Below are 22,175 nucleotides of genomic sequence, written 5' to 3'. Positions count from 1 at the left end.
GAGAGCCTAAGGGATGTTGACATTGCACATGACAAGAAGAAAGCTATACGTAAAACTATAAAAATAAAAGGTTTAGTGACTCGAGCAATTAAGTTTGAGAAATACTTTGTATTTGGTGCCCTAAGGTCGTCTAGCCTGAGAGTCACTGACCCAAAGCTCGTTACACGAGAATTGAAAATTGAAAATTGAAAATTGAAAATTGAAAATTGAAAATTGAAAATTGAAAATTGAAAATTGAAAATTGAAAATTGAAAATTGAAAATTGAAAATTGAAAATTGAAAATTGAAAATTGAAAATTGAAAATTGAAAATTGAAAATTGAAAATTGAAAATTGATATAGTGCTCAACTGAAAAAGGAAGTATAAAAAAATTGAAAAAAAAAAAATCAAGCGCATAAAGATAAAGTTCACTGTTTAGGAATAATTTCTGAGAAACCTATGAAAAAAACATATAAGTGAGGAGAAATAAGCCATAACATGTGCGTATTCGATTTTTCGAGAATAAAACATATAAGTGATTATGATTTTTCTTAGAAAGGTAAAAGAAAATTTTTATTCTGTAGTGGCATGTAAAGATTCTAAATATGTTTTGAGAGTCTAATGACATGAAATACTTGTTTAAACAAACTTCTTAGCTGTCAAATGCTTCTTGAAGTTGAATCTTGATATAAACATAACAGAGATGTTTGTGGCTAGCATCACTGCAAACTCTCACGAGACCTTACTCGTTCACTAGGGTAACCCAAGGGCTTAAAGGTTTTGTTGCATAAGCTAAATGCAACCGTGATTCCTACGAAAGTGAGTTAGGATTTGATTTGCATATCTTGTTTTTGCTTTTTCTTATTAGGGTTAGTTTGCTCGATGATTAACAAACAATAAGCATGGGAGAATTTGATCATGCATAAATTCTGCATTATATATATATATATATATATATATATATATATATATGATCTGTCAAAAAAATAAATTAAAAACTCATTCTTGTCAATGTTTTCGAGAAACTGCTTTAAAATAAAAAATGAGAAAAAAATACTAATTTCAATCTTCCCTTTGTATTTTAATTAGTTTAGGAGTTTGTGATTCATATTTTAATTAGTTTAGGATTGAGTATTTTTGAAAATTAGTTTTTAGCAAAATAATTTTTGAAATTAGTAGAAAATTAAACGCAGTTTTTAGAAAAAAAATCGTGTGTTGCCCTAGATGTTTAGTATAAAAGTAAAATTTTGAGACAGAGGAGGCATCCTTCCTTGGAAAAATGCAAGCTCTTTCTCTCCCTCTCATCTTAGTTCTTCTCTCTTGAGTTTTGTTCGATCACCGGTTCTCCCTCACTTCTTTCCTCCTTTGATCTTTATTTCATCTTACTTCGGATCTCTGCTCTCGTCGGTGTTTCTTGCCCTGTCGTCAGAGTGCACGTTCAATCACGAGAGCCATCGTTCTTTTTCTTAACCCCTCCATCGAAAGTGACTGTGAGGTTTGATTCTTCTCCCCCATCTCTTTAGTTGATTTATACACAGTTGACCTGTGTGAGATCCTATTCACGCAGGTCAGTTTGGGTTGTGAAGTGTTGGTTGCACGATCTATGTTAAGTTTATATAAAAAAAAATTAATATTCACATAAAACAGTGTGCTTGATCATTAGAGCGTGAATCTCAGAGTTCTGCATTTAGTACTTGATCTGAAAAGATTTCAGTCCGAAAGAAACCACCAAATATGTTATTCAAATAAATCTTTTTAGGCTGGAACATTTTCAGATCGAGTGTCCGATCAGATCATGCGCATCTTCAGCGTGAACATGCTGCCCACTTGAATCAGGTTTAACGTGATTTGTTACTCACGATTTCCTTTATTTGTTCAACATAGATATTTCTTATCCAGCAGAACAAGCGTGAATCATACCACACGTTTTCTGATTCTACGTGTTTCCATATATCAACGTCAATCATGCAATCTAGCGTGATTGACGTTGATCGACTCCCAGGCCTGCATAGTTCAAATGTTTTCTGCGTTATCTTCTGTGTTAATTAGTTATTAGGCTGCATTGAGTTAGCATTTTTCATAATTAGATTGTTTAGTTTCATGATTAGTTAGTAGTTTGGTTTCATGTTTTTCTGTTAGTATGTTACAAGTTAGTTAGATTGTTACATTCAGTTAGTTTTAATTTTTTATTCTTGTTCCTACAAACTAACATTAGTTTTAAAAATAGTTTTCTTTGTTTCGTTGGTTCTGTGATTGTGCATTTTTTTGTATTTCGTAGAGAAAGCTTTATTGTGCTAAAGGCCCTTCGAGCCCTCAGAGGTCCCTCAAAAGTTCCCTGAAGGTTCCTCAAAGAGCCTTCAAAAATATAAAGTAATGAATATAAAACATTTAAACATCAAATACCAGCAGCTCTTGGATTCACTTCTTGAATTCATTTGAAGCAATGATATTGAAAGAGACTAAATCACAACAAGAAGACCCTCTCTTTTTCTTTTATTTTAGTTTTAGGACCATTGATTTTAAGTTGGTTTGTAATAAAACCTGTTTATTCTTATTATTTTTAACTCTATGCAAAAAGGTAACTCATTTTAATTAGTTAATTATTTTTATTTTAAGACAATAAAAACTGTATTTATGTAGAATACAAAGTTTTTCATTCCGTTCCTTGAGTTTGACCCGAATCTCACCCTAGTGTGAGCCGATTTTTATTACTTGTGTCTCACTTTCACAAAACGTTTTATCAAAAATATACCTTAAAAAATCTATTTGATAAAAACTCACACCACTATTTATTAGTTTTCTACCTTTCAGGGAGTAGATAATGGTTCCTCTTTAGATCATTTACTGCAATTTTATAAAACAAACTACAAATAATTGGCAATTTTCTAACAGAATTCATGAAAGATTCGGGAGCAGATCAAGAGAGAAACTGCATCCAATAGAATCTATTAAACTGGAGTACACACAATGGAGTAAAAGCAGCTACTTCTAAGTCTCATTTCCTCTCATTTTCTCAACCATCAATCTACCCTTCTCTTCAAGGTGACGCCTCTTCTCTTCCAATTTTTCTCCCATCTTCTTTCCAATGTCCATCATCTTAGCTCGCCTGCCGTACTTCTTCATGTTACTCATTGAATGTTCTCTTGATAGCACAGTTGTCTCACCAAAACTCTCTGAGACATCCAGTCGAGTACTACCTGTACTGTAGCTATCTTGGCTCTCTTCACGTTTTAAGAGTGGAATCTTCAGCTCATCAACCATAACACCGTGCGTTGACTGTTCAGCACCTGATGAAGCTACTCTGGTTATAGATGGTGAAACCTCCATTGGAGATTCACGACTAGAAGGCTGTGAACTAGCTGCAAGTTCCAACTTTTCAGCATCATTTGTAGGATGGTGTTTACCAGAGTTCTCAGCATCATTTGTAGGATGGTGTTTACCAGAGTCCTCCCTGCTTCCCTTGCCAGACTCTTCCTTACCTTTAGATTTACCCAACTGATTGTCAAGAGAATCAGCATCTGAAATTTCAGCATCATCTTTGGGATGCCTCCCAGAACCTTGTTTGCTTCCCTTTCCAGAATCTAACCTACTTTTAGCTCCATCTGCTTGCGTATTAGGAGCATCAATTCCTGTTGAATCACCAGATTCTTGGTGGGCCCAAATAAATGGTGCAGCATCTCGTGGAACCCAATCATCCTTTCCAGATAGCATCCATGGAATACATACACACTCACAGTTTGGAAGAACCATACTATCCTTGAGAGCTGCCTGTAGGCAATGTTCATATTGACACCTCAGTGCTACCATAATTGGCAGATATTCAAATATTGTGATTATGTGAAATGAAATTGGCAAACGATGAGAGTTATTAAACCATAACTAACCTTAATTCGATTGCTAATAAGCAGAGTTATTTGTCCATTGGTAATTTTATGATCTCCCACATGTGCTTCTAAATCCCACTCTGTTTGGGGCATCGTTGTGAAGCCAAACCAGACCTGATCTGAAGGAGGAGGTTTTATATGTATTCGCACAGTTCCTCGAAGCAGCGTAATTTTGATTGCTAAAGATATAGGCGCCTGCCATATCCGCCCAGAAAACAACAATAAACTCCATGTAAGGCCTAACTATATTTACAGGCATACAGAAACTATCCAGAATGGTAACTAATAGATAACAAAAGTTTTTCAGACATCATGTACACAACACAAGCACTTTGTTGGTGATTTGATTTGAAATCAAGAGAAGCAAACAAACATGATTGTATTAATACAGTTCAGTATCTAGTTCATCCTCATTACTTTTGGCTGAGCAGAGGTTTTCTGCAATTTAAGGTGTATTTTTCCTAGCAGAACCTGATATTTAAGAAACATATACATATAATTTATGATCCTTATCAAAGAACCATTTGCATAAGGTACATGAAAATGTAAATGTCATACCAAATAGAAAAGTTTTTTGGTTGAAAAAGAAAAGCTATGAAATGATTCCAGTGCTAACCTGTGAGACTTGGTCAGCAAGAGAACTTAATCTGGATTTCCACCTTGATACATAACCTGATTTCCAGTTAGTACTCTTGGAACTTTTATCCCTATCTGCAACAGAAGAATTACTCAAGAATATTAGCATATAAAAGAAATTATGCAACGCAATCATCCTATGGTCTTCCAAAAAATAAGTCATGCAACAATTCTGGAATAGGATCAGAAACTCACCTGGCTGTCATCATGTCACAGGCTCTTTTTGGAATAGATGGTGTTATAAGTGCTGCATAGTTTTTACCTCCTTAAAAATGAAAAGGATTTTAAAGTGGCATCTTCATAAATTTTACCTTTACCATGATTAGCAGCCTTTCATTAATGGCATTCTTTTAAAATTGTCCTTTTTCCTATTCTATCTTTTCCTCTATATTTAAGATAAGATTGTCTCCTACTATTTACTGCTATGAGGCCTAGTCGTTACTTTTACAATCTGTTTAAATCTGATCTCTTTTATATTACACTTATGTGGCAGTTGCAGTTCTCCATGTGTTTTGAACTATTTACTGTCTAGGAGGCCTAGGCTCCTTAATACCAACCCCATTGTAACCAGGTCAAGTGACAGTTTTTTCAAGTTCTGTGAAACTGAGCTTCCTTGCCATATTCTCATCACCAGTACAATCAATGGGATGGACCTGAGCCATGCTGGGGTAGTTACAACCTTACTAGGTTCAGGTCCAAGTCCAATCAGCTTTAAACTTTAGGTGAGCTTGAGCAGGGTTCCTTCCCTAAGGGTTTGTTTGTGTGCCACATGCACACAATCCTGTGCATTTCTGCAGGGCCCACCTCCTCTTTCCCTGCAGAAAGAGGAGCTCATTTTCAATACTTCCCATGGGAGAGGGGGTGGTCGGACTCGTGTTCTGCAGAAGAGAGCTCCACAGAAAGTTTGCCGTAGAGCTCTCTTCCATGGCACACAAATGCGCCCTAAATGCTTTGGACTTTCAGTTCAGAACAGGCCCAGAAAAATCATTTCAGAACCTGCACATTGACTTTCTATGCTTGTCACAACTTGGTAGGTCCAACTCTCATTACTGTCAAATCAAAACCAACCCAGCTTAGGACAACCTGAAGCATTGACAGCCTGCCATCACTATAAAATTCTTTTGATCATTTTCTTCTTTTCAAAATGGTCATCGTTATATACATTTCTTTCATATAATCATCTTCTCCTTCAAAATTGCCACCCAGACCAGCACCATCATCATCTCTCTCTCTCTAACTCAACAATAAAACCACCCCTGCTTCTACAGCCATGGGGTGGCCGGCTAAAGAATATTGTACAAACTGCCTCCCCACCACAATGACCAATAACTGCAAGGCTTTTGGGCAGCACTTGGATGATACCTGGAGAAAGGACAGGAAGTCAAGGACTTATTTCATCTTGGCACCATCATCAAACATGCGCCAACCTAGTTCAGTATGGGTGGACAAAGCTAACCATGTCTCAATTGCCAAAGTAATAACATTTTAGCCTAGCGGATTGTTTACCTCTCCGCACTCTTAGGCAATTCTTTCTGGGTTGCTGAATGAGCCGAACAAGCGTGGAATGAGGTGTTCAAGCTAACCCACTTGAACAGAGTCCTAGCTTGAGCTCAGGCCTAAGCGTGATGATTCCAAATTGAAAGCAATTTTATTTGAACTCTAGACTTATTTACCAATCCAAATGCTTCAACCACTTGATTTACACTACAGTATGTGAAATAAATCCAACTAAAAATATATTTGAACTCTTAACAACTCTATATGAGCTGAATGGAGCACCCTTTCTTCATGCTTGAGGTTGCCTATTTTATAAGTTCGAGCAAACCCTTTATGAGCTGAACATGATCCAAGTCACGAGCATCTCTCATTTCTTTCCCCGCCATAATCATATTCCTTCTTCACCCCTGCATTTTCAACTCTCTGGTTTTCTGTTGTTATTGTCCAATGTGTTTTACATCTTCAATCTTCTATGCATCTAATTATAATTGCTTCAGTTCCTAATCATAAGTCTTCTCCACCTTTTCATTATACAGTCCCCATTTTCTCATTGGAAATACTTGTTTATGTCTTTCTCATTTATCGTCTTTTTCATTCTTTTGTTCCACATGAGTTCATGGTTTTGATTCTCTTGAACCATTATGTGGGCTCACCATCATCACCTTGGATTTTTTTATGTATTTATCATCATGGAGCACATGAACTTCCTTTCGAGAAACAGCATAAAAGTTAACTTATTGCAACCATACTCCTTACAAAGGAAATAACCTTGAGATCAAGGCACCTCGTGACTTGTCAAGTCAAGAGTTCAGTGTAAGGCAAGAATGTAAGCAGAATGACCCTCAACTCACCTCATGATGATCATTTTTCCTAGAAGGACTATATGATGAATCAGCTCAAGCCCTATGAATGTTGTCAAAATGAAGCTATCCACCCACAAGGTGATAATGCTTATAGAATCTTACCAAGAGAGGCACAACATTTTTGTAACAAAAACAGAGATAAACCTCTCATCAAAACACTTCATGTTGACATGGAAGTAAATATTTTGGATTGCCACTGTCTTTAGCTCGATTGCATTTTCCTCATGATAACTACAGTATTAATAAAACCCATCACACGTATTCAACATAAAAGGAAACTTGGAACAGACACAAGACAATGGTCTTTATTCTCTTCATTCCTGTAATTTTCAAATATGTGCATGCTACTGTAACATTGATAAAGACAGTCACCATGATAAAATAAGTAAAAGACAACAAAAGAAAAGGTCCAGGCAACCTTAGATATATTTATTTGCATACTTTAAAAGGTGATCCTATAAAAAGGATTGAAAGTGAGGTTGCTTACCCTTATTATCATCCTCATTTCCTTTTTTAATGCTATCAGGTGCATCTTGGGACAATCCCAGTTGATCGCCCAGTTGTTCCAAACCCTCAAGAAGATCTGTGTTTACATCTGCTGCAGAATTTGATTCCAAACTTGTGCCAATGATGCCTTTCTGGAAATCTGGTGCACCAACTTCCAGTCTAGTTTCAATATTCAATGTTGCACCACCTGAATATTCAATGTCAACTTCCACAGCCCACACATCATTCATATCCATTGGAAGAGCCCTCATATTATGAATATAAGGTGGAAGATTTCCAATATCAAGGTTGCTGCATATAACTCCCCCAACATAAGAAGGAGTCCTCACATTGGACAGTGTTCTCTGATCATATTAAGAGAAGTTCTGTAAATTTGATGAGCAGCAATTGAAAGTCAAAAGAATTATGCATAACCTACAGAGTTGCCAAAGCATGAAGCAAAAGTAACCATTGGGTTCATATAGAAAATGAAGTGGACAAAATAATCTCAACACTGTAGAATGAACTTCAAAAGCATACATACCTGAATACGATCTCGCATGAAATTAGCTAATTCTTGGCTTCGTTTAGCATCAAAAAATAATCTTGAGAAAAGCAAGTTCCAACAAAGAGTTCCTTCATCAGTGTTGAGCTTCTCCTGAGAAGCTTCAACACCACAATAAGAGCCAGGATCTTGATCCATATCTGGAGATATGGAAACTTGGCCATGAGCTCCAGTATCAGTTGACAGGGGTAAACTCAAATCTCTTTGTGAGGAACTGGGATCATTTTTCTCCACTGAATAAGCTTTAAAGGAGGCATTATGGGATGATATATCTTGGGAAGCACCTGATTTGTTACTACTACTTTTCTCTTCATTGGTTAGCGCTGAGGCAATACCTGTCCTACTTTCAGAGCTAACTTTGGATGCTTTCTTTGCAAGCTTTTTCAGAAAAAGACGAACCCTTGAAGAGGCATCGATTCTCTGAGATTTATCATCTGGTTCAGGAAAACCTATAGAGGGCTTTGAGAAAAAAGGATGTTCTGCATTTAAGGATGTCACATACTTTCGAAATTCACGGATGGCCTTCATGTACCATGTTAGTTTTTCCTTATCCACACGAGACGCAACACTAAGGGCTTTGCACCATGACTCCTTTTCCCAAGAAGTTTCAACATATATGTAGCAAACCTTACTTCCATTATAGATTATTGAATTCTTGTTTTCCAGTCTGATGGGATATTTTTTAGCCCTAGATTACAACCAAAGATGTAATACAAGAATAGCCAAATTTAAGAGAATAAAGCGGAGGGAGAGAGCATTTTTACATACCACTTTCTTGTGGAAAGACTGCCAGCTGATACAGCAGCTACAGTGCAACCATCAAGCTGGATTGATGAGTGATTACCATCTATATCTCTTAGAATAAGGGTCCGATCTTCAATTTTTCCGAATCGTCTAGTAGGTGCAACCTCAAAAATAACCTTTTTTTTCTTTTGTTCTCTGGGAACTTTTGGGTTAGGTTCGGAAAGACAAACCTTTGGAACCTTGTCTGGTTCCAAAACCCAGATCACACCCTGGAAAGATAACAAAAGATTTTGGAAATATGAACGGCTAACTTCTTAAGCTAGATGACCAAAAAATGTCGTTATCAAATAATATATTGAATGCAGCAGCTGAAACAATTTTACTCAGAATATGGTTTACTTCATCAAACCACTAACAACTTGCCAATCATAATCATGCCTAAAACCCAGGGATGGTAAATTGTTTTCTCATAAACAAAAAAGTTAGGACAGTCAAGATATGCATAATTCTTGAAAAACATGGCAAATGCAAGAATCACTCATTCAATAATACAAGAAAAAGAAATGTTACTTATGTGGATATAAATAGCAAATCCACAAAAGAAAAAGGCACCCTGCAGATGCAAATACATCCTTCTTATGGGCTTATGTAGAGAATCTGTCCAGTGCCAAATCCCAAGGAACCAGTATCATTAGTATCTTTCACACATATCATTTCCATGGAACTTGTTACTTGCATTGTCTGATTTTTTTTTTTAAACTTACTTTCAGTCATAAACTAATTATACACTGATCAAATTATTCTTTGTGCCTCATGTAAGGCATTAATATAAGTTTTGTGAAGAATAAAGCAGCATCACATATTATAAGGCCACATCACCATGAGGGCACACAAGCATGTCAGCATGCTGAAGTTCTCTGCAATCCAGATTATGTACAAGGTACTAATTTGTTGCTTGTATGCTCTACATTGAACATACTCTTAGCCATATTTTTAGGGCCTTATAATCCTTAGCATACTCATATGCATAAAATGAAAAAACGTTCCTTATGTGCCACGACATTTTGTTACATTGACTTGTCCTAAATGTTAAGAATGATCAGCTACCTCTGTTGGCTGATGCATTGTTTTCTTCATTTGTGGTTTGTGATATAGTCAAAGGTACGTTTATCATTATTGCTTGGTGCCACTTATTTATTATTGTAATTCCTATTATTTTGTATTTTGCTTTTGGTACATCACTTTGGCTTTATGCCATGTAGGGTCAATAATAGAAGCTATTTTCTTACTAAAATAACTTATAGAAGGATTTAGAGAGATGGGTAGAAAATATAGTTTTCATAGATTTGGAGAAAGCTTACAATGGAGTCCTAAAGAATTTAATTTGGTCAGTGTTAAGGAAGAAATATATCCCCTATAGATATATTAAAATAATTCAAGATATGTATAAGGGGCAGTTACAACCAAAGTTGCCAGTAGGGAAAGCAGGAGTAGGAGCGGGAAGCGAGGCACTTTCAAAATTTTAGGAAGCGAAAAGCGCATGACAATTTAGAAGCAAACCAAGAATCGTCCCAAAAGCGAGAAGATAAGCGACCTGGAAAGCGAACTGAAAGTGACCTAGGAAGTGAGGTGGAAGCGAAAAAAGGGAACAAAGAAGGAAAGACAAAAAGAAAAAAACAAAAAGAAGAGGAAGCACTTCCCCTAAAATTTTGGTGCTTCCCAGCATGTTTCGGAAGTGCCACATTTCGCGTTTCAAAAACACGCTTCCCCAGATCCTATGGTGCTTCCGGTAACCCTGTGTCAGAATTCCTGTAGAAATCAAAGACGAGAGAGAGATTGTTGGGAATCGGCAGCCTGTATCCTTCACACAGGCTGCGCTAATACTTCATTAGCCTTAATAGGGTTACAATAATTTACACATGGACAAAAGTGCCCTTGTATTAGTAACTCATGTTATATTAAAATACAAAACCTGGGAATGGATATGGATCCTTTATTGAATGGATCCATATCCAGCCCATATTCTAATACTGTTCCTCAAGTTGTGCATGGGAGTGAACCATGTGCAACTTGTTCTTCAGATACCAAAAACGTTGAATTGTAAGACCTTTTGTAAACATGTCAGCAATTTGGTCTTCTGAAGGCACATAAACTGGTTCAATCTCTTTGTCTGATGAAATGTTGATCAATCTCGATATGCTTAGTTCGACTGTGTTGAATGGGATTGAATGCAATTTGTATAGCACTTTTATTATCACACATAAGTGTCGAATTTGAGATATCCTCCCCCATCTCTGTAAGTAGATGCCTAATCCAGGTCACTTCTGCAGTGGTCGCTACCATAGATCTATACTCTGCCTCTGTGCTAGACCTTGCCACAACCTTCTGTTTTCTGCTACTCCATGAGACAAGATTTCTTCCAATGGAAACACAGTATCCTGAAATAAACCTCCTCTTATCTGGATCCCCTGCCCAGTCTGCATCTGTATAGGCCAGTATGTTATGTTTTGGTGACTTCCATGAAGATTGAATATATGTAAGTCCATCGCCTACCGTTCCTTTTAGATAGCGAAGGATGCGTTTGACAACATCCATGTGACCAGTCTTTGGTTCATGCATGAACTGAGATACTTGATTAACAGAATATACAATGTCTGGTCTATTAAAAGTAAGATATTGCAACATACCCACTAAACTACAATACTTGACTGCATCAGGATATAACTCACCATCACAAATACTGAGCTTTTGGTTGACAACACTGGGTGTAGGTAGAGGTTTACAATCTGTCATTCCTACTTTAGCCAGAAGATCAAGAGTGTATTTGTGTTGAGTTAATGACATTTTGTTATCTTGTCTGGCCACCTCTACACCAAGAAAGTATCTCAGTTCCCCAAGGTCTTTCATTTTGAACTGCATACTCAATAAAACTTTAATTCGTTGAATGTGGTCTGGAGCATTACCAGTGATCACAATATCATCAACATATATGAGTAAGAAAACCAGGGTGGTATCATTCCTGTATATAAACAAAGAATGATCTAGTTGGGAACAAAAGAAACCATGCTTCTGAATCTCTAAGGAGAAGCTTTCGAACCATGACATGGAAGCTTGCTTCAAACCATACAAGGCTCTGGTTAATTTGCATACATACTCTTTTGGGTCTCCCTCTATATAACCTTGAGGCTGCTCTATGTAGACCTCTTCCTTTAAATTTCCATGAAGGAATGCATTTTTAACATCAAGCTGACTAAGGATTCGACCATGTTCAATTGCCAAGCCAAGTATGATGCGAATAGTTCCCATTTTCACCACTGGGCTGAATGTCTCATCGTAATCCTGACCATATTCTTGAGTGAAACCCTTAGCTACAAGACGTGCCTTGTACCGTTAAATGCTACCATCCGGTTTATATTTAATTTTATATACCCATTTCGAACCAACAACATTCTTATCTGGAGGACGGCCAACTATCTCCCATGTTTGACACTCATAAAGTGCCTCGATCTCCTCATTCATCGCTTCAATCCATTTGTTGGATTGGACAGCTTGATGAAAACCAAGTGGTTCATCATGTTTTTCAATCTTGGATAGAAAATTTTGAAAGTCCATAAAAAAGTTGAAATCAAAGACGAGAGAGAGAGAGAGAGAGCGCTCTGATATTGTTGGGAATCGGCAGCCTGTATCCTTCACACAGGCTGCGCTAATACTTCATTAGCCTTAATAGGGTTACAATAATTTACACATGGACAAAAGTGCCCCTATATTAGTAACTCATATTACATTAAAATACAAAACCTGGGAATGGATATGGATCCTTTATTGAATGGATCCATATCCAGCCCATATTCTAATATATTCTAATACCCTGGTTACGACCAAAGGTTGTAAGTATCGTATCACTACCCATATCGGTCGGTCCCAAAATAAGATACATATTGTATCATATTGTAAAAAATCATAATTTTTTTCAAAAATTTTAAAAATAAATCTTAAAGAACAGAAAAATAGCAAAAATTCTAAAAATCATTACACATGAAAAATGATGAATTGCACAAAATACAACCATAAAATCACATATGAAGCAATTATGTCTCATCTTCATCATACACATCCTCCTAGGGTTGCACATAACTCATTTCTGCCTCACTCATCTCTTTTTCTTATCTTTTTTCTATTAAACCAATGAATAATTGTTGGCATTGTCATTTCACGACATTTGGCAAATTCCTTGACATGTAGGCCACAACATTGAGATGTGTCCCGGCTAAATGATGCTTTAACCAAGAGATACCACCTGAAAAAATACTATGACAATAGTTGTACTCGATTTTCAATCAGTTTTCACTCATTACTTGAGTGCCCCATTGCCATATTAGATCATCCAATGTCATCTTCCCACAAAAAAAACTCAATAAGAAAATAATAGGGATTTTTTACCTTAACCCACTTCTTTAGTAAAAAAATGGTAGAAATGTACTCTTACTTGAGTAAACCACAAAAGCCCTCTCCCTTGATCATTAATTGACCTCAAAATCACTCTCACGACTCCTATGAGTGTGGAGCATAATTTCTACCTTGATATAAATTCATAATTTTTTAAGGTAGTTTTGTAATTTTACATTTATATAGGTTGTCTTAGACTCCTTATATTTAAAAAAGCCAGCCATCTTTTGTAAGGTGTGTGTATCTTTAATAGTGGATGTAAAATCCAAAAAATTTCAGGAATTATCCACATAAATAAAGGTGAAAGTTCTTCAAAATAAATATGATAATATCTTGTTTTTCGAATGGATTTGTTCCGAATTGATATTGGATCCAAACAAGTTCATATAGATCCAGTAATTGGATTCGGATATGGCAAGCAGATTCGGATCTCAGATGGATCCGAAACTCAATCGGAATTCAGTTGGATCCCAATGGATCCAAATATTTTATAATCTCAGTCAAGATCCGAAAGCCAATTAACGAATTTCATAGATGTGTCAAAAAAAAATTCGGGAAAAATCAAAATGTGAAAATTGGAGGCCGTTAGGAGGAAACACAAATAAGAGTTTATTTAAATTAAATTGGACAAAACGTGCAACGAAATGAAGTGTGGTGTTGTAGAGAGGTTTGTTGCCTCTTAGGGGTTTGACGCAAGTTCAAATCCCACCACACCCATGTGTTTGTCTTAATGAAGAAACGTGGTATGCTTTTTGACAAAATTTCATAAAGCTTATACATGTATAAATAAAATAAAGAAGACTCTATTTGCAACGAAACAAAATATAGTTAAGTGGAGAGGTTCCTTGCCTCTTTGGAGAAAGACCCAGGTTCAAATTCCCCCATGCACACAAATTTTTGCTTTTGCATGCTACGATTCCTTTTACAAAAAAAATGAAAAACTAAATTAGGAATTGGATCATTTGGAAATTCACTTTTTTGAAGGAGGAAGTTGTGACACCTAGTACACGATTATTATCTAGAAGTTTCAAGATAGAATTAGGGTAAAAAGTAAAAAGAAAATGGGAGGTTGAAGTTGCTATTTTTTCTCCCATCCTCCAAGATTTGAGAAGTGGTTTACGTATATGGCTGGAAAAGAATAAAGTATGGTAAGGGTAAAGAAAAAAAAACATAAGAATAAGAAATCAAATAAAGAAGCAAGAGTATAGGCGTGAATGAGTGAGGGGTAAAAAGGTATTATCATTTTACTAGCTTTATCAAGCGATAAGCTTAAAAAAATTTGGCTATAGGGTGGACGGTTTCAAGCATTTGAAAACCTTAGCCTTCAATCAAAACAAATTAAAAAGAGAAAATCATGAACTGCTAAAAAGATAGCCCATGATTTTTGGTGTATCTCTCTCTCCCTCATCTCACGCATCTCTCAAGATCTTTTTTCCTCCCTTCTTTCCCTCTTCCCTTCTATTTTCTTCTGCAAATCATACCAGAGTTCTAAACTGGAGGGAGGTGTGCAGATGTAGATCCGGCCAATCCGAACGAGAATATTTGGTGACTCGATTCATCGAAAGAGGTAGGGAGTCTTAGATCTATATGCTTGTGTCCGGTGTTGTGTGTGTTCATACCGACCAGTCTAAAAGAAATGTCGGTATCTCCTAGAATATAAATAAAAAATAAATAAATGAGTAGTCTATCATCATCTACACTTTCTGATCTTCGATTTGATATATTTGATTGATTTTTTTGAGTTCATATTCTGGGAGATATGTCCCTCGCAACGGGAGACTAGTTTTTGTCCAGTTGCAGGACTGCATTGATATTTCCTTTCCCACCTGTTTCGGAAAAAAGGGTCGGTATCTCTTAAAATATAAATAAAAAATAAATAAATAACTTTATCTTAGTTCACACTTTATGTACTTGAGAATGTCATATTTATTTTATTTATTTGGATCAGTATCCTGGGAGATATATCCATTGCAACAGGAGACTAGTTTTGTCCTGTTTGCAGAACTATGTAAGTGTTCTATCCTGACCCGTTCCGTAAGAACGCTTGTATCTCCTAGTGGACAAGTCCGAAAAAAATAAATAAGGACCTTATCGTAATCTACACTTCTTGTACTTGAGAATGACATTTATTTTATTTGTTTGGATCAGTATCCTAAGAGATATGTCCATTGTAACAAGAGACTAGTTTTGTCCTGTTTGCAAGACTATACAAGTGTTCTGTCTTGACCCGTTCTGGAAGAACACTTGTATCTTTTAGTGGACAAGTCCGAAAAAAATAAACAAGGACTTTATCTTAATCTACACTTTATGTACTTGCAAATGACATATTTATTTTATTTATTTGGATCAGTATCATATGAGATATGTCCCTCACAATGGGGGACCAATTTCTGTCCTATTGCAGGACGGTACAGTTTGTGCTAACTAGACCAGTTTCAGAAAAATGGTTTGTATCTCTTAGATAACAAATCAAATACATAAGAACAAGAATTTTATCATGAGTTATACCTCCAGAACTTAAGTTTTGTGTATTTGTTGGATTAAATTGAATATGTTTCATGAGAGATATACCTAACGCAAACAACAAGAAATTTATGATTCGCATGACTACGTGCGAGATATAGAATGCTTGTGTTAAATACGGTTTTGGATATTGCAAGGTCATGGATTATGTGAAGGAAAAATTGAATTTTTGTGGTTCCGTAGAACCCTTCTAATATCACATGAACACTCCTAAAATGGTGTGCTTGAGAGAGACCATGTAGTTGCATGATCACGTACACCCAAATTAAGAAATTGATGTATAAAATAGTTCAAGTACTCGGCTTTGATGTGAGCCATAATTCTGAGAATTTTGTTGGTGCCTATTGGGCACTAGGTTAGTAATGTGCATACACTTGATCACTCCGAGCGTGGGTTGGGATTTTTGGAAATCCCCTGTGGTGCAACGAATTGCACAAAAAAACAAATAGAAATTTAAAATATACACTTATAACCTAACCGTGGGATTCTGGGTATACCTGAAAGACGATATATGTTACCGGTTTCTCAAGGTTCTGAGTACACTGAAAGATAATGTATGTTATCAGACCCATGTTCTACCTTGGAGAGGGCAGATGGTACAAGCTCCGTAGGAGAATTACGTTTTTGTGAGAGCGAGGCGTCTTACCCGGTCCCTAGTCCTCGAAGTTAGGGTGTCAGGACTACCAATGTGTCCTATGTGGTAGATCCAAGTCTTCTGCAAAAGTTTTCTAAGTGTATCCAAATTCTAATTTTGCCATTAGGAAGTACTCTCTCGGTTGTAAACCATCTCCTTTAGATATCTGTACGGCTAGTCACATGGGATATTAATTGGAAAAGCATAACAACGCCCGTGTGGTCTCGGTCCGCTACGATGTCGAATGACAGTGCGTACCCATAGGGTAATTAACAAGAGAAACATAAAGTCAATTCACTTTTAAAGGTTGTTAACTACACTCAATGCGTGAAATTACAATTGTTATAATATAAATGTGAGTCATTCATGTGGTGCATAACTTCATCAAAGTTTTCCTTTATATTTCAATTGTTATAATATAATTGTGAATCAGGTATTAAATGCATAGTTTCATTAATGCTTTCACCATGAGTTGGTTGTATTACATGAATTTTAACATTTCAATATCAGTACGTGAATGTGTTACACATATACATATGTACAAATGACACTGAGCACGTTCATATGGATATAATGTTTCTTACTCAGATGGGGTGTAGTTTGACCCCATCTGAATTATTATTTTTCAGGTAGCGGTTAAAGTTAGCGAGGCAATTGCGAACGTCACTGCGAGAAAAGCCATGAGATACCATTTTTCTTATGATCCTGCATTAATTCTGATAAACCTTTTGATATTTCATTAATGGGATTATAATAACTTTGGACATAGCATTTATTGATATTATTAATTATTATTTGAGTACTCTCTGTGTTACCCTATAACTCACCCAACTATTGGACCAGATAAGCTAACTGGTATTCCGCTGTCTTATTTAAAAAAAAAATATTCCAAATTTTTTGAGTCAATTGGTTGGGGCGTTACAGTGGATGTCAATGCAGTCGTGGACGTAGGCAACTCTTATTGAACCACGTAAAATCCTTGTTATTTATATGGTTTTTCTCTTCTTCCCATTTTTGTTTCTTCGATCTATCGATAATGTGATCTGTCAATAGTGTGTTGAGTCGCTCCTCAACACTAGGGTGTGTGGATACCCCTCTAATGGGCCTCTACACAAATGAGAAAGTTGGTCCTCAAGAGGTCTTTAAAACCTAAAAAATAAAAAATAAGTTTCAGTATTTTTTAAAGTGCGTCGAAGGTGTATCGTACGATACGCTACGATATAGTGGTGTATTGTACGATACGCTACGATATAGTGGTGTATCGTTCGTTGTTTCCCATAGTAACGATAATTATCGTATCGTATCATACAATACGGTATGATACAACATTGATTATGATTGTTAGAATTACATGTGTCGAGACAAAGTTGTTTCCAATTAGGGTTAGGTTATATCAAGGGTCTGCATTAAGCCCATACCTTTTTGCTTTAGTTCTAGATGAAATAAGGTTTTGTATCCAATTAGAAGTCTCTTGGTGTATGATCTTTGCAGATTACATAGTATGAGTTACTCAAGATAGAGATGATGTACAAAAAAACTAGAACTTTGAAGGAGCATTCCAGAGAAAAACGGTTTACGAATTAGGACAAAACTGAATATATGGAGTGCAAGCTTAGTACAGAAGGTCATTAGAATACAAGAGATGTATTTAAAGATTAATGCCATAAGTTTCAATATTTAGGGTCTATATTACAACAAAATGAGGGATTTAAAGAAGATATCACTAATAGGATCAATGTCGATTGTGTTAAGCGGAGACAGACTAGTGGCATGTTATGCGATAAAAGAGTACCTCTACTACTGAAAGGATGCTTCTACAAGGCTGCTATAAGACCAACACTATTATATAGACCAGAGTGTTGGGCGACTAAAAAACAACAAGAAGACAGTGAATGTTGCAAAAATGTGCAAGTTAAGATGGATATTTGGGCTTACAAGAAAGGATAAAATTAGAAAGGAATATATTAGAATGCGCCTTGGAGTCAGACCAATAAAAGATAAAATGAGTGAATGTCGTTTAAGATGGTTTGGACATATTGCACGAAGACCTCGCAGGGTGCCTATGAGAAAGGTGGAGATGGTACAAGTAGAAGGAGCCAATCAAAGAGAAAGACCAATGAAGAATCGAAAGAAGGCAGTTAGAGATGACATAAAAGACTATAAAGTGAGAGAAGTTTTAGCTCTAAATAGATAGGAACGGAGAAACATGACTCATAAAGCCGACCCCATGTAGTTAGGATAAGGCCTGATGATGATAATGATGATGCATTTGTTACACCACTTATTGTGCTATTGGTGAAATTTGAATTGTTTAAACAAATGTAACTACAAGTGCATTTTTTATCAACAGCTGTATATAGTCAGAGCCACGGATTGACAACAAAGATGGAGGACAGGAGTGGCGGAAGGTCGGATACCCCCTAGGGGATCGCTAAGATGATGTGAGTATCTCTCCAACCCAAAGAAAATCCCTAGTGTAGATCATTTGGTGCTTAATGTCATCTAAGAAAAAAGAAGATTTTTATACTCCTATGAGAAAATGGGGGGATAGTGGTCAACATCTTTGTTATGTTTTCATAAAAATGAAGGTTTTTCATGAAAGCTATGGAAAGGAATTTTTCCTCCATCGAACTGCTCAAAAGATGGGGACTTAAGACCTCTCTGAATTTTTTCTTCGCTACCAGGGAATTAAGTTTATTATCAGGTTCAATAACAAGAAAGATCTCATTTATGCTCGTAGCAATGGCCCATGGGTGATTGTCAAAACTCAAAAGAGCTTTACTTATGGAGGAATGGAGTGTCTCTCTCTCTCTCTCATATTTCATTTCTTCTGGAGTATAGAACCCATCATTTTTTACATATGATGGAGAGAGTATGTAGTACCCCATCGACTACAATTGTAAATGCACAAAGATTAAAAGACCGCATAAAAAGATGCAGGTATTCTTCACCAACTAAAAACCACTATGTATTGCAGCTTTTCACCACCACCACCAGATTTACATTCTATAACTTCGTACCCTAGGAACTAGGCAGAGAGAAAGAATAAAAGATTTAGAATCCATGAAGTTATGCACACAAGTCATCAAGTCATCAATTCAACTGTAATAGCTAAAAATGTGAAGTATCCTTTCTGGGTTTTCCCTTCCAGACGGGCACTGCTATCACTGATCTATAAATGTTTCCTTTTCTAAGGAAGACAACGAAAACTAGTGTCCGCTTAACAGATGGACACATCAAATCCTTGCCCTGAATTTAATTTTGCAAGGTCAACAAGCATTTAGCATCTTTTGCATGCTACTTTCTTCCTTCAGCCTCCCCATCATTTAATTATATGTTTTTCCATGGGTTTCCATGACAAGGAAACTATTCCAGTTTTTTCCACCAGTGTAGGACTTCCATGAGAACGAGGTTGTTCCAGTTTTTCTGCTAGCGTCTAAGTGCCGCCCCGTTAACTTGTTATACATCCTCTCCAAGACACTCGCAAGTTCTCTAGTATATCATAACAGCAATTCATCTCGGCTGCAGTTTAGATAGCTTTACAAGTCCATCAAGAAATGTTCGTGAAGATCAATCATCAGTAGAAACAGCCGTGACATTTAAGTGTATACAGTTACTTGTATGAGAAACAGGGCAACAATTAAAAAATGATTATCAAGAACAACAAGAAAAGAAAGGAACCCTCTGCACAAAGAGAAGAGAACAGGGAAACGAATCAAGGAGGAAAGGGATCGGGAAAGCCTACCTTCTTACCCAGCAACGAAGCGACTGAATGATCCGCGGCTAATTCGGGAACCAGGGCCGTCTCTTCTTGGGCGACGGGTTCCGGTTTACGCCACCTGAAAAGACGATCCAAAACGTAGAGAAGAAGCCCGGCCTCGACTATCAGTACCGTCAGAGCTCCGGCGAAATAGGCAATCAGTAACGAAATCATGGCTGGGCGAGGGTCATAAAGAGGAGAATGCACCGAAAAAACTCAAATCAGAACATGACCTTAACAAACCATAGAAGCCCTACTTCTCGAATATCATAAGGAATAAAGGCGAAGAAGAAGTGGGGATCTTTATTTCCTACATGGGATTGTCGGCAAACATAAAAGACAATCACAGGAGGAGGGAATCATCACTTGGTCGATGACGACATGGCACGGAAAGAAGAATAAAGGAGAGAGAGAGAGAGAGAGAGAGAGAGAGAGAGAGAGAGGAACCGTGGATGGGGGAATAACAGTGTCCCGAAGTCTCCAAGGGATCTTTTGACTTTTTGGGTGATGCCCCAACAACCAAAGCAAACGAAATAAGAAGTGGGGATCAAGGAGGAGGAGGAGGGAAGAGCTTTAGGTTTTAGGCGATGAAGACGAATGGGGAAGGAGAGGGAGAAGGGAATGTCTCTTCACAGTTCTCGTCTGATTGCGAGCAAAGGGAAGAAATAGAAACCGGAACGCGCTTTTGTGCAACTCACGCGATTGATTGATTTGATCGTCCACAGAGAGAGAGAGAGAGAGAGAGAGAGAGAGAGAGAGAGAGGTTAAGCAAAGAGGAAGAGGAGGGGCGGTTACGACTCTTCCACAGGCAAACGTCTCCAACATGAAGTGAATGAGAAAGGGCGAGAGAGGTGGGGAGCCAGTCGGAGACTCGGAGTGGGTGGTATTCAATTTTCGTCCTATCAATTCGTGGCGTTTGACGGGTTGTTTATGAGAGGGAGAGGGAGAGGGAGAGGGGTGTTTTCCGTTTGCTAAAGCACGTTATTCTTGAGATTGATTACTTCCCTCCCCTCCCACCGTGTCGTTCCAAGTGGATTGATTACTTCTCTCTCTCTCTCTCTCTCTCTCGATCTCGATCGATCGAGATATCTCGATCTCGATCGATCGAGATATCTCGATCTCGATCGATCGAGATATAAGCCAAGTGAAAATTAGAAACAGGCAATGCTCCAATATCCTCTTACCCTCTTATTGCTTTTTAAGAAAGCGAGGGAAGGAGGGGTCCTTGTCTCAGGTGCAAAGTTATTGCACGCTTTAAGTGTGCTGCTGCACTTCATCACCAACCATTTGTAGTTGGACCCCACAGCTGACAGGCTGTATTGGAAAGATTGTGGGTGATAAGGTGCAGCAGCACACTAAAAATGTGCAATCACATTGCACCTGATCCTCCCTCATCTTAGGCGCCATGCCACTGGGTCAGAGAGAGAGCCCACCTCAACAGGATTAGAATTTAAAGGTGAAACCCACAGTTCAGCCATGTTATCCTGAGGGGGAACACTGAACTTCACTAGCACAGTCTCCACCAATCATTTGCCAGGTTGGATGGTTATGATAAGAGGCCGTAGGCGTAGTTTGTTAGGACTAACCCATGACCAAGCTCTCTTTTTTTCGGATAAGAAAGCTCGGGTTAGGCAGACCCACTGGCGGAGCCAGAGGTGGGTGGTCACCCACCCCGGAATTAGAAATCGAAAAAAAAAATTTCTTCTGATGATGTTAAAGAAAGAATATGCGTCCATGTGTGTTTTCTTCTGACGATGGTAGTGCTAATCTTTTCCTTTAATTTTTTTTACCTTATTGAACTGTGTAAAAACTGCAAAAGAGATGGGTTGTTAGTTCGTGGGAGTTGGAGTTCTCTCTTGTGAATATTCAACTAAGATCTGTGTGCTTTTTCCCAGCTTCTTCTTTTGTCATTTGTTCTTTGTGAAACCGTGTAACTTACGTTTATGGGGAACCCGACTCCACTCATCCCTGTATCATCCTCTGTGGTCGTAACTCCCTCTCGGATCTCATTGGTACTAAGTTGTTTTGATCAATCTGGCCCTATCGATGGGTTCAGCACGGTTGATTTAATAGGAAATCAATCTTTTGATAGTGTTCTTTAACAAAAAAAACATGATTTTCAATTTATTTTGACAGTGTTCTTTAACAAAAAAACCAT

General features: G+C 37.3%; 1 protein-coding gene across 1 annotated transcript; it reads right to left on the bottom strand.

Moving 5' to 3' along the window:
- Positions 1–2,801: 2,801 nt before the first annotated feature.
- Positions 2,802–20,922, bottom strand: LOC149835710 (uncharacterized). Its single transcript, XM_090008698.1, has 7 exons — positions 20,003–20,922; positions 8,679–8,923; positions 7,890–8,598; positions 7,347–7,710; positions 4,480–4,574; positions 3,864–4,058; positions 2,802–3,747 (listed from the first exon to the last, which is right to left on the bottom strand). The coding sequence occupies exons 1-7, from the start codon at positions 20,189–20,191 to the stop codon at positions 2,968–2,970; spliced, it is 2,577 nt and encodes an 858-aa protein (XP_089864824.1). The 5' UTR covers positions 20,192–20,922; the 3' UTR covers positions 2,802–2,967.
- Positions 20,923–22,175: the final 1,253 nt, after the last annotated feature.

Source organism: Nuphar pumila, chromosome 6, assembly GCF_984573655.1.
Source record: "Nuphar pumila chromosome 6, dmNupPumi1.hap1.1, whole genome shotgun sequence".
Lineage (NCBI taxonomy): Eukaryota > Viridiplantae > Streptophyta > Magnoliopsida > Nymphaeales > Nymphaeaceae > Nuphar > Nuphar pumila.
The sequence above is the reverse complement of the archived record's forward strand: the minus strand, read 5'-3'. Positions and strand labels throughout refer to the sequence as shown.